General features: G+C 44.7%; 2 protein-coding genes across 2 annotated transcripts in view; one reads left to right on the top strand and one right to left on the bottom strand.

Moving 5' to 3' along the window:
- The window catches only part of LOC310889101 (uncharacterized protein), a 112,054-nt gene that overhangs the window by 21,548 nt on the left and 76,855 nt on the right, over window positions 1–13,651 (bottom strand). The gene's annotated exons all lie outside the window — the stretch shown is intronic.
- The window catches only part of ST8SIA4 (ST8 alpha-N-acetyl-neuraminide alpha-2,8-sialyltransferase 4), a 58,314-nt gene continuing 56,225 nt past the window's right edge, over window positions 11,563–13,651 (top strand). The window contains exon 1 of the mRNA XM_083817287.1: window positions 11,563–12,076. Within this exon, the coding sequence (XP_083673413.1) occupies window positions 11,964–12,076 (113 nt within the window). The 5' untranslated portion in view covers window positions 11,563–11,963. The remainder of the gene's footprint in view (window positions 12,077–13,651) is intronic.

Here is a 13,651-nt window from a genome sequence, read left to right as displayed (position 1 = left end):
TGAAATGTACTTTAGTAAAATTAGTTATCTTTCTTGACATGTTTTTGTTATATTTAGTGGGTTCATGTTTTGAGTATAGGGCTGGAAGGCAGGAGACCTGAAGTGATATCCTAACCCTGCTGAAGTCAATGAAAATTTTAGAATTTTCTTCAGCAGAGTCAGAAACTCAGCCTCAGATTTCCTTCACGTGTTACCGCTGACCTGGGTGACAAAAGGAAAATCACATTACATTGTGGTTTTCCTGCCCCAGTCAGCATCAGTCTCTTCTGTATGAACTGTAATTTTTGAATATTTGCCTATCCTCTGTGAATTTAAATACCTAGTACCCTGATTATCTATTGTTGGAATGCTAAATTCTAGTGTGCAGAGAAATAGAATAGAAAGAGGAAGAAAAAGAAAAAAAAAAAAAAAAGAGGCTATTATGATATTAATGCCCTTTAGAGAGAGAAACTTGTCCTGCCTAAGCCACTGCTTAAAAATCTTACTTGGAGTGTGATAAACCAGGGGTTTTGTCCTCTGTTAAGCATAAGGCTATGGAGTTTCTCTACCTTCTTCCCTCACTCAGACTGTAAAACTGTCATCAAAAACTACCATTAAAAAATGAACTCAATCACAGCAACACAAGCTGAGACTACAGCTTCACCAACAGGTTACCACAGGAAAAGGTATACTGTAAACTTGCAGTGTCTGTTGGATGTTATACAGTAACTGTTTGCACAGGCATTCTTATCACCAGCAAATACAAGATCATTTTGAGGTAGCTTAGCTGTCAGCAAAAAGGGGTTGCTCATTCAGCTGCACATACAAGACAGAGAACCTTCTCTGATGGGGGATTTGAGTCCAAATCCTTTGTATGCTGGGTGAGTACAGAACAGATGAAATTACGTGTAGGTGTAACCTCTCCCACCAACCAGAAATTCAGTTTTGTATATAGCAAGCATTTCCTTTTGTTGAAACTTATAAAGATGCCACAAAGTGTTGTTGAATTAGTTTTCCAATTAGAGGGGGAAAAAATGAGAAAAATTCACAACAAGACATAGTCTTGATCTCAGAAAATGCCTCAAAGTGTTGCTGTCAAACAGAGATAAGTAAGAAAATATAGCTTAAGGCATATAGGAAGCTCTTTTGTGTGATTTTTTTTTTTCCTAACACAAAGCAAGAGAAGTCAGGCAATTTTGTAGTATCTACACAGTTTAACCACGATTAAATTAAGCAAAATTAAAAATAGCAATAATAAAAATAGGAATTAGTTTCCAAAGAATGAATGTCTCCTGCTGTGGTTTGAATTCAAACAAAAGCTTCCTTCTCTACCTCCAAATCTACAATGCCTAGGTGGATATCCTGCTGGGAACTATTAGTAAAATGATGGTTCTCACTGGGAGATCATTCATAGTTATTAAAATATAGTAGAATCTTACAAATCCATGTACCATATAGCTCCTCAGAAAGAGATTATTATTTTTTTCCATTTCTCAGACGCGGAAAATTCATACAGCAATCTCTCATTTATATCTTTTCTACAATATGTTTAGGAAACATATTGCTCTGCATATAGTAATGAGTTAAGGAACATTATAAATCAATGAAAATAAAGCATAACTTTTCAAATGAATGAAAAAGTTATTTAATATTGTATCTCCCTTGCTTTTCTAATTGTGATTACCCATTTGCAAAAACAAACCAACCAAACAAACAAAAACCCCAAAACAAACAAACAGACCAAATAATTTCCACCAAGCAGCCTCTACATTAATATATATAAAGCCAGAATTATTATCCGTTTCAGATACTTCCTTAAACTTGATTTCTGCTGTGACAACTGAAGAGTATTCTGGTAGCTGGCATTTGAACATGTCTTAATTACAATTAAGATAATTTGGGTTCTTCCCGCACAGGTCTTCCTGTCCCATGTCGTATGAGGCTCTACTGGGATCATTTATCTGAGGACACTGAGTCGACTCAGTTCAGCTGAGTTAGAGATGCTCTGGAGACAGTTTGGACCTAGGCTTTACTGCATGCATGAGCAGAAACAAAAGATCAGGGCTACCCCAATGCTAACATTTGTCAATGATACTTCTTCACTTTCCCTTCTGCAATATGAACAGGTCAATTAGCATCATAAGAAGGTGTTTGAAGTCCTTTTAAAGTATCAGTTATTTCCCATGACTCCTACGGAAAGTCTCAGAGGGGCTGGACTGTAATGAAGGTTTTCTTGATTAACTCTCACAGTCTGACCTGGGAATACTTAAACCCTGGGCCTAGGTTTAGAGTTGACAGAAAAGATGTCTTGTTCCCTTTATGAAGAAAGAAGTTGGAGGTTGTAATCAGAAAGAGGAATTCTTACTGGAGTTGTAAACATTTACATTTTAATTGCGTTTATTATTTACAGATTGCTAATCTGCAAGGATGGACATATGACCAGAAAATTTCTTGACTTTCATTCATTTGACCAAAAAGAAAATTTTAAGTAAACAGCAGTCTCCTTGCTGAACCAAAGCAGAATTGTATCCAGACAGTGAAGTGAACTTGGGGCTTGAGCACAGGTGCAGGTACATTGAAGCAAAGCTGACAACTGTTATTCTTCCTTTTAAAAATTAGTTTTTTCTTTGGCTAGCACAGGAAGGACAAATCAAGGCAAAAGACAGACAAAACCATATGTATTTCTTACCTCAGTTTCTTCAACATGAATGAGTTAATCATCCTCCTGCATTTAGGTGGTTTCTTGTCCCTTCTCTAGACTCTGCTTTTGTTCTCCCTTATCTTTCATTGAATTAGATACATAACAGTTTCCTTCTCTGCCAGTTCCAAAACAATTAATCCATCCATCCCCATCCTTCTTCTGTATCTATTTCCATTCTCCCTTTTTCTTCTATTAATGTGTTCTTTAATCCTTATTTCTGTTTCCTTATTTTTTCTGTTCATCCCAATTATAAAAAATACAGAATGATCATTTTCCCTGAAGGCAGACTGTCCTGAGTCTCACTGAAAACAAAATAGGGATAGTAGTGCTCATCATTATTGAATTTCATGCATATAGCCTCTAGGAATATGATGGCCATTTTGATTTAAAGCAGAGTGTTTTTAGCCTTCCTGAAAGGCATAGTAACTGATAGACACTTTGAATTAGCAGAAAATTTGCGTATTTATACCAAGGTCTGTGGGACATTTGCAACATCCCATGTCACAAAGGAAATGAGGAGATCATGACAACTGACAATGTCCTGTTTTCGGCTGACCTCTCTCTGCATGATCATTCTGCTTGAATGTTAATCTAGTTTATATTTCACAACTGTAAAAAATTGTGTCTGGATCAGGGAAGTCTGCAATGCAACAACTACAGTAGTGTGTGCCCCTAAATTAGACATCCTTCCTTGCTGTTACACTGCAACTTCAGCTGGGGACCTTCTGCACAGGATAAATACATGACTGCAGAAATAATGTAAAGCAGAGAACATGACTTCATTGGGACTTAGTTCTAACACTGTCTAAGGACCTACTGTGGCATTTCTTCCAGAAAGAAGTTCTCTTCCTATCACACACACAAAGAAATTGCTCAGGGATTCATGTAAGCTTATTGCACCTGTCTCTACATTATTGATCCTGCAGTTGATCTGTAAAGCAATTGCAAACAGTAACTCATCATTGCATGTTAGTCACAAGAACAAAAGTGGAGATGAATCTGAATACAGATCCTGACCTGCTTTTGGTGTCTCAAACATTATGAGAAATTTAAGCATCCCTAACCCAAATCTTGAGTCTTAGACAGTGGAATACATGCAGTTTACAATACAGACATGCAGCTTACTGGGTCATCTTTAATTCTACCACATAGGAAAGCTATTGCATTATAAAGCTGATGTATTTAAAATGCTGCTATTTGCAATACTAGTATACATGCTAAATACATGCTAAAAATGTAGTGTAAGACTATGTTTCTAGCACAATAGCAAGTAGATTACATTTCAAAAAGAAAGACATTTTAACAAAAGCATGTATGGATAATGACAAATAGAGGCACAGAAGATATTCATAGTTTGTCTGTAAGAGTATTTCTTTTGCAAAGTATTAGTGTTTTGTGCACATTAACTTAAGCAAGCAATGGGGATGTCTGGTATCTTTGCTTGAATCATCAATGGAAATATTTAAGGATATTGATGTTTGCATGAAAAGAGATCTAAGTACCAGCTTTACTTAAAAATATGTTAAAGAATCATTCAGTGTTTTAGATGATCTTTCTTTTATACAACAAAACTTGAATAGTTGATACTATTAAACATGTTGCATAAAGCAGAGTTTAAAATTGCTAAGCAAAAGCAAGAATAAAGCATCAGCCAAACGTATTCCTGAAATAGAGGCATGGACATGACCTTGCTACAATATTAAGTGTTCTGTAAGAAGCTATTAAACAAGAATCAGATACCTATGCTTCACTGTAATTTGAGGAGATTTACATTAGAGTCACACACACACAGAGTAGTTAGAAGGGACCTGAAAAAGTTATCTCATCTGTACTTCCACCATGAGTTAAGAATCCAGAGATTTGTGCAACTTAGTCCTAAAGACATCCAATGATGAAAATGTTATAGCTTTCCCAGGCAATCTCTTTTAGTGTATCTCTATCCTCAGTGTTAATTAGGACAAAATTAAGTCAGAAGATATTATCTGGGCACCCACATTCAACATGAAATAGTCTTAATGCAAAAATGGCTTTATATGGTAATATGTTTCAACGAATGTAAATGTCTGAAGTCTTGAGCTACTTTCTTCAGCATGAAATGCAGCCTTTTCAAGAAATCTTTGCCGTAGGAACTAATTAGCAGTCTGAAATTTGAAATGCTTAAATGCATGATTATTTGTATTATTCACATTTTTGCTCCTCCAGTAGTCTTCATGAAAGAAATTTTACTGTCATCACCAGCTGCCATGAAATAGGATTTACTGAACATGTTTCTGGGTCCACAGAGCTAAGCCATTCTTTTAATTCATATAAAATAAACCATACTATTTGATATAAACTCTATTCATTATTTAAATATCATTAGATTGTATGAGAAAGAGGAAAGCATTTCAAGGCATAATTTAGATAGCTTGTTAGAGTTATGAAGTGCTGTTAATGATACATTAAAGAAAGGTAATTAAAGGAATTGGTGAAATTCTAGACATGAATGTTTAAATTCTTTATATGGTAAACTCATTTTCTGTTGTAATAAACTTTGTCATTGCAAATGAAATGCACCACCTGGCCCAATTATGTTACATATATATTATATATCTGTATGCTGTATACCTCTGCCCGCTACTTAAGTATATATAAGAGCTGAAGTATAAAGGTATATTAGGAGGGAGTCACAATATTGTAGAACAACCTGAGTTGGAAGGGACCCACAAGGATCATCGAGGCCAACTCCGGGCTCCACACATGACCACCCAAAAAATCATGTGTCTGAAAGAATTGTCCAAATGCTCCTTGAACTCTGTCAGGCTCAGTGCCATGACCGCTGTCCTTGGGAGCCTGTCCCAGTGCCTCACCAGCCTCTGGGTGCAGAATCTTTCCGTAACACCCAGCCTGACCCTCCCCTGTCCCAGCTGCATGCCGTTCCCTTGGGTCCTATCGCTGTCCCCAGAGAGCAGAGCTCAGCGCCTGCCCCTCCAATCCCCTTGTGAGGAAGCTGCAGGCCGCCATGAGGCCTCCCCTCAGCCTGCTCTACTCTGGACTGAACAACCCAAGGGACCTCAGCCACTCCTCCTCATACATCTTTCCCTCTGAACCTTCACCATTTTTGTAGCCCTCTTTTGGACACTCTCTAATAGTTCTGTGTCTTTCTTATATTGTCGCACACAAAATGTCACACAGTACAGTACTTGAGGTGAGGCCGCACCAGTGCATAGCAGAGCGGAAAGTATCACTTCTTTTGACCAGCGAGCTATGCCATGCTTGATGCACCCCAGGGTGTGGTTGGCCCTTTTGGCTGCTGGGGCACACTGCTGACTCATGTTCAACTTGCTGTCAACCAAAACCCCCAGATTCCTTTCTGTGGGGCTGATGTCAAGCCTCTTTTCCCCCAGTCTGTATGTATAGCCAAGGTTTCCCTTTCCAAGGTTCAGAATCCAGTACTTGCTCTTGTTAAAATTCACAGGTTTGGTGATTCCCCATCCCTTTAGTCTGTCAGGATCTCTCTGCAAGGCCTCTCTACCCTTGATGGAGTCAACAGCTCCTCCTAATTTAGTATCATCTGCGAACTGAGTATGCATTTTAGTCCTGCATCCAGATCATTTATAAAAACATTGACGAGTACAGTCCCCAAAATGGAGCCCTGGGGAACCCCATTCATGACTGGCTGCCAGCCTGATGTAACCTCACTTACTGTAATCTCTGAGCCCAACCCATCAACCATGATATTCACCCATCATATTATGTACTTGTCCAGCTGTATGCCTTACATTGTGTCCAGAAGGATACTGTGAGAAACAGTGTAAAAATGTTGCTGAATTCCAAAGAGATAGCATTTACCAGCTTCCCTTGGTCAACTATATGGGTAACTTACCATAAAATGAAATTAAATTGTTAAACAGTATTTGCCCCTCATGAACCTGTGTTGGCTGTGGCCAATGACTGTGTTGTCTTTCAAGTGTTTTTCCATAACTCCCAGAATAATCTTCTCCATATCTTTACCAGGCACTGAAGTGAGACTGACAAGCCTGTAATTACCACGGTCTTTCTTGCCCTTCTTGAAAACTGTGTCTACATTAGCCAACTTCCATTCAGCTGGGACCTCTCCGGATTCCCAAGACCATTATAAAATAATTGAGAGAGGTCTCGTGATGACATCAGCCAGCTCTTTCAATACTATGGGATGAATTCCAGTGGGCCCCACAGACTTACGTACATTCATCTGGAGCAGCAAATCCCACACAAGCTCAGAGTTGTCTGGGAGCTTACTGTTCCTGCGGTCACAGTCCTCCAACTCCGGGCTCTGGGGATCCCAGGGCCCATCATAGATGTTAAAAACAGAGGTGAAGAAGGAATTAAACATCTCTGCTTTGTCTATATCCCTGTTTGTGAGATGACCAACCTCGTCAAATAACAGATCAATACTATCTCTGGTGCTCCTTTTACCGTTAACATACTTTTTAAAAAGCCCTTTTTGTTGTCCCCATGGTACTGGCCAGCTTCAACTCTCATTGAGCTTTGGCCTTATAAATTTTCTCCCCGCAATGGTCAACAGCACCTTTGTAGTCCTCCTGTGCAGCCTGATCTTGTTTCCAAAGTTCATACACTTTCCTGTTTGTTGTGGTTTTACTCAGATGGGCAGCCAAGCTCCACCACAACTGCTATTTCACTCCCTCCCTTCAAAGAGAAAGGGGGAGAAGGTAGGATGAAAAGAGCTCAAGGCTTGAGATAAGGACAGGGAGATCATTCAACAATTATTGTCATGAGCAAAACAGACTCAGCATAGCAAGATTTACGTAATTTATTGCCTATTACTAACAAGCTAGAGAAGCGGGAAACAAAGGAAAGAAACTAAAAACACCTTCCCCCCATCCACCCTCTTCCAAATCCTTCCCCCAAGCGGCACAGGGGAATGGGGGAACAGGGCTTGCAGTCAGTCCCTAATGCTTCACCTCCGCCGCTCCCTCACGGTCACTCTCTGCCCCTGCTCCCCGTGGGGTCCCTCCCACGGGATGCCGTCCTTCCCGAACTGAGCCTGCGGGGGCTGCCCACAGGCAGCAGCTCTTCAAGAACAGCTCCCACATGGCTCTGTACCACGGGGTCCATCCATCCCCCAGGAGCAAACTGCTCCAGCACGGGTCCCCCAGGGTGGGCGGCAGCTCCCCCCAGACCCCCTGCTCCTGTGTGGGCTCCTCTCCACGGGCTGCAGCTCCGGCCTGGGGCCTGCTCCTGCAGGGGCTCTCCATGGGCCGCAGCCTCCTCCAGACCATGTCTACCTGCTCCACCAGGGGCTCCTCCACGGGGGGGCTGCAGCGTGGAGATCTGCTCCATGTGGGATCTGTGGGCTGCAGGGGGACAGCCTGCTCCACCAGGGGCCTCTCCCTGCACAGGCCGCAGGGAAACTTGTGCTGCATGCCTGTAGCCCCTCCTGCCTTCCTTCTCCACTGACCTGGGTGTCTGCAAGGCTGGGTCTCACTTCTCTCACTTCCCAGCTACTGTTGTGCAGCAGTTTTTGTTTGTTTGTTTGTTTGTTTCCCTTTCTTAAATCTGCTTCCACAGGTGCACAAACAACATTGCTTATTGGCTCGGCTCTAGGCAGCGACGGGTCCCTGTTGGAACTGGCTGCAACTGGCCCTTATCTAACATGGGGCAGCTTCTGGATTCTTCTCACAGAGGCCAGCCCTGCAGCTTCCCAGTACCAAAGCCTTGCCACATAAACCCAATACACTTTTCCACCCAGCATTCCAGGATGAGATCCCTGTTCAGAAAACTGGCCTTCTGCCCCATTTGCTTGACTTCTTACACAATGGAATTGCCTGCTCGTGTGCTCTTAAAAGATGGCTCTTAGAAAGTGATCAGCATTTACAGACCCCAATACACTTAGGGGGCCTTACTAGTTTCTTGAGCAAGCTACAGTCTGTTCTGCCAAAACCTAGCAGCTCTGTTGACAATTTTCTCATACAGTCAAAGACTTTAAACTCGACAGTTCCATGATCACTGTGGCCAAGACAGCCACCAATCATGAATTCAACTATGTTTACAACCAACCAACTATGTTTACAAACAGAGCAAGGAGGGCATCCTTCCTTGTCATCTCCCTTACCACTTGTATCAAAAAGTTATTCAGCATACTTACAGAACTCATTATTAAAGTGTGCTTTGGGAAGGACTGATGGAAGTTCTCATCAATAAATATCTGGAGGGAGGGTGTCAAGAGGATGGAACCAGATTCTTTTCAGTTGCGTCAAGTGAGAGGACAAGAGGCAACAGGCACAAACTGAAGCACAGGAGGTTCCAGCTGAATATGAGGGGGCATTTCTTTACTGTGAGGGTGACATAGCAGTGGAACAGGTTGCCAATAGAGGCTGTGAAGTCTCCTTCTCTGGAGATATTCAAAACCTGCCTGGATGCCATCCCACGCAATGTGTTCCAGGCGATCCTGGTCAGTAGGGGGATTGGACTAGATGATCTTCAGAGGTCCCTTCTAACCCCAACCATTCTGTTATTCTGTGAAAGTTTTTTTCTCAGTATCTATTCTCACTAAAGTGTAAACAGATTGATTTACCTTTTAATAAGTGAATAAAAGTTTTGTATACTTGATGGTTCAGGGCTTATAGCCAGAATATTAGATAGGTTCCTCAGGAGTGCTGGGAGGATCACATACTCTTGATGGTATTTAAAACCACATATAAATAAGTAAATAAATAAATAAATAAAACATATAACAACAACAACAACAAAGAACAGGAGAACACACCAAAACCACAATAAAAAAACAGTCCACTTTCCTGGGTGAGACTGTTGTAGCTCCCTGGATGTACAGTCAGTCTGCAGTCAACCTTTTTGACCTCTTCAGATGGTGGAGGTGGGTTTTAGGAAGACTGGTTGCAAGCAGGTGAAGCACAGACAGAGAAGTGCACTGCTGATCAGACATTTTCCTCATGGCACCCACCCCCATTAGTTCTAAAGCCTCTTGGATGCAAATAGGTAAACCTTTCTGTGGGATGAAGATCAGTCCGTATCAGGGGAGCTGGGTCTTAACCTTAAGTGGGCAGAAAGTGCAGCTGAAGGTGTGGAAGCAGAAGGCGCATTACTTTCTGAATATGCACATGGCCTGGCACAAAACCAAGAATGGCTGTGGCTAATGGTAATATTGTAAGCTGCTATTGGTGGCAAATTGAGTAAAACCACCATTGAAGATGGGAGAATGTGGGATCCTCTGTATGCATTGTGGTATCTGTTGCTGATGAGCCTGTCTAACTACAAAAACAATGCAAAAATAATGTAAAGTATGAAAAAGAGTATTACAGGTGTTCAACAGGGCTGACAGGACTGATGTAACCCTAACTTTCATGCGTAACAAATGATACGGTTTTTGCAACTGTGTCAAGATAGGATTTTGCATTGAATCAATTTGTTTTTCTAGAAGAAATTGTCTAATGCAAATCATACCAAGAGAAATTTGAAGTTCACAGCACTAAAAGATAGAAAGGGTTTTTCTCCTTTTGCTGCTGACGCTATTGAGGTCACTTTCTGAGACTAGGTTATCAGAGCTGCAGCAGAGAAGAGCACAGAAAACAGAGCTTCATCTGGCTTGTGTGAAAGGAAATTGCAAAGTTTCCTTTCCACTGAAGCTGAATTAAACCTTTCCTACTAAAGAAAATTGATTTTTAAGGCATCAAAACTACTAGCAGCCCTGACATTCTCAAGGACTTCTCAAAACCTTTCTTCACTTTAAATGTCTGTGAGTGAATATTCTCTTGGGTAAGAAAAATCCCTACTAATCTCCAAATTTGCCTGCATCTTGCTGTGAAATATCTGATCCTAAACAGTTCTGGAGACAGCATATCAGACTAAATAGACACAAGGAAGGTTCTGTCATCCCACACGTGGGTAGCTCCCTTAAGTTAAGAGAAGGGTCACACTAGATTTGTCACAAAACCTTCCTGGATCCCCGTGGGAGAAGAGTGATGTTGGTATTGAAGCTTGCTCCGTAAATGCAGACTTAAGGGCTGTAGGCAGATCCCTGTCACACCGAATAAGGATGGTGCAGGACAGCCCAGTCACTTTGAAAAGGGCGAAATGATACTGAGAAAAGTGGATATAGCTCACGATTTCTCTTTCATGTTGCATTATGCATTTTAAAGTGCGCTTTTTTTTTTTTTTTTTTTTTTTTTTTTTTTGAGGAGGTGACTTTCAGGGAAATCGTCCCAGCAGAAGTTGGCAAGTCACGACAATGTGTACGATGGATGAAAAGGGTCGCCGGGTCGCGGGGGGCCAGGCTCCGGGACGAGCCTCCACGGGCGCTGCCGCTCGCCTCCCGTCGCCTCCTGCCCCTGCCGCAGTCTGCTCCGGTGCTGCGAGGCTAGGAAAAACCTCCCGCGTGCATCGGGGGAGAGGGGTAAAAAGAAGGAAAAACAAAAAGAAACCCACAGCAAACCAGCAGCAGAACACAAAACCCCCATCCTCAGGAGAAAAGGAAGCGTGCAGTTTCTTTGCGATTGCATCGCGGGCGGCGGCGGCGTTGTGCGGAAACTTTCCGAAACACATCGGCGGACGGGGTGCAACGCGCTCCAGGGCGGAAAGTCGCCCCCTCCCCAAATACAGGGGAGCTACGGGGGGGGGGGGGGGTGGCGGGCAGCCGGCCCGGTCCCGAGGGGTGTTCCCCGTGAGCCGAGACCCCCCCAGGTCCCCACCCCGCGGCGGCACCTCCGGGAGCCGGGGTCCAGGGTCTGAGTCTGGGGTCTGGGGTCCTGGGTGTGGGCTCTGAGGTGTAGGATCCATGGTGTGAGTGCCCCCCGGCTGTATCCCGCCGGCGGCGCTGGGTGCCCGCCTCCGTGCGGCGCCCATTGGCCGCGCTCCGCCCGCCGCCACCGCCCCGCCGCGGGGAGGGAGGCGCCAGCGTCGCCCCCGGGCAGCCGCCGCGATCGTAGCGGGGCCGCAGCGGAGCAGGAGCCGAGCGAGGAGGAGGAGCAGCGGAGAGCGGAGCGGCGGCACACGGACTTGTCCCCACCGGGCCGAGGGGAGCGAGCCGCCGCCTGCCAGCCCGGCTGGCGGGCAAGGGAGGGAAGGGGGAAAGAAAAGATAAACTAAACGCCAAACAACCCCTGGCGTCTGATCCCGCCTGCTTTTTGTCTCTTTTTTTTAAAAAAAAAAATCTTTTTTTTAATTTTTCTGAAAAAAAAAAATATTACAGTCTTTTTGTCAAATTGTGCCGCGCGTGGAGTTGTTTTCCGCACACCCCTGACAAACAAAGGAAAAAGGGGGAGGGGGACCGCGCTTCGCAGAAGACATGCGTTCAGTCAGGAAGAGGTGGACTGTGTGCACCATAAGTCTCCTCCTCATCTTCTACAAGACGAAAGAAATAGCGCGGACCGAGGAGCGCCAGGAGACACCGCTCGCCGGGTAAATGCGGTCCCCGAGGGGCGGCGGGGCGGTGTCGCTGCCTCGGGTCCTCCCCCGGCGCCCCCCGGCCGCCCCCCCGCAGCCTCGCGGTGCTGCCGCCGCTAGGCCGGGGGCGAGGTGGCCGGGGGGCGGCCCGGAGGATGCTCACCTGGCCGCGGCTGCTCCCCGAGGGCCGGGAGGGGAGGTGGTGGTGGTGGGGGCCGGGGGGCTGCGGCCGCCGGGTCCCGTTTGCAGCCCCTTGGAGCCCTCCCGAGGCGAGCGCCTCCCTCCCTGAAGTTTGCCTGGGAGCCGCGCGTAACTTCGGCGCTCCTGGGGGCATCCCCTCGGCTCCTGGGACCCCCGACTGGAAGCCCCGCGCCCACGCCGAGACCCTCGGTCTTGTCCGTCCCCCCCCCCCCCCCCCCCCCCCCCGCCCCGCCTCCTGCTCGTCTTCGGCTGAAAAGGCAAAAAGTCCCTTGCCGTTTTCTGTTTGCACCTCAGCTTTCTGTTTCTTTGTTCCTCATCGCGTCTGCGTACGTGCATGTTTACTCCCTTTTCTCCCAACTTACAGCTATCCTGTGAAGAAGTTGGATTTTCAGCCAAGGGTGTTTCTTCTTTGGGAGATGTGTTTTTTTTTTTGTTTTCGTAGAAAGCATGCATAAATTCTGTGGCGGCATAGTGAAACTGGCAAAGGCGGGGAGGGGTCTAACGCTTTGCATTTGCTTGTGCAAATGTGCTGCGGGGAGATGCATTCACCGCGGGTTTTTGTCCTTTGGCGTAAGCCCTTGCCTTAATTTGAGGAGGAGGAATAAAGAGGTTGTAAATGCCCAGGAGAAGAAGCTGGGACAACCCCAGCCTCCTTATCCCCACCCCCCCACCACCGCTTTGCCACCACGGCCCTCAGAAATAAAAGCAGAAGGTGTGTCCGTCTTCCCTGCTCCTTGTGCAGGCACAGCGGTGTGGGAGGGGGGCGTGGGCACAGCTGGACCCATCTGGGGGACAATGGCCCAGTGCCTCCCAGAGCAGCGGGTTGGTTGTGCCTCTCTGTGTGTACAATTATTGATGTGGTGCTTGCTTCCCTTGGTGTTAAAGGTTTTCATAACTTGCTGGTAACTTTCCCTGTTCTTCAGCTTGGGTGGAAGCCCAGTTTCTTCTGCGGTACTGTGGTATCCACATACTTGCAAGATGTACAAACGTGTAAAATGTTTGGTTTGTAGGTGCACAAAAATACGTGACAGAATGTATCTGTGAGAGAGAATCAGCATTAACCCATGTTTCTTAGTACCTACTCCTTCATGTCAAACTAGAGGTAGTTGCTAAAATGATTCAGAAATTAGTCACTAAGTAGAATCCATGCATATTTGCATAAAAAGACCCCTACATCTTATGCTACATTTAATTTGATGTGATTTAAAAGGTACTAAAGGGAGCTGCTGCCTTAATATTAAAGAAAATAGGTGTATTTAGTCATAGGTATGTATGTGTTTAACAGCACTTTAAGATAGAGCCGTAATGTACTTGTGCCCAGACATTTAGCGTTATGCCTACTTTGGTAAGACTTGTGCAGAACGGGGCTGCTCGCTTTGGCTGAGGATG

Source organism: Anser anser, assembly GCF_964211835.1.
Source record: "Anser anser genome assembly, chromosome: Z".
NCBI lineage: Eukaryota > Metazoa > Chordata > Aves > Anseriformes > Anatidae > Anser > Anser anser.
The sequence above is the reverse complement of the archived record's forward strand: the minus strand, read 5'-3'. Positions and strand labels throughout refer to the sequence as shown.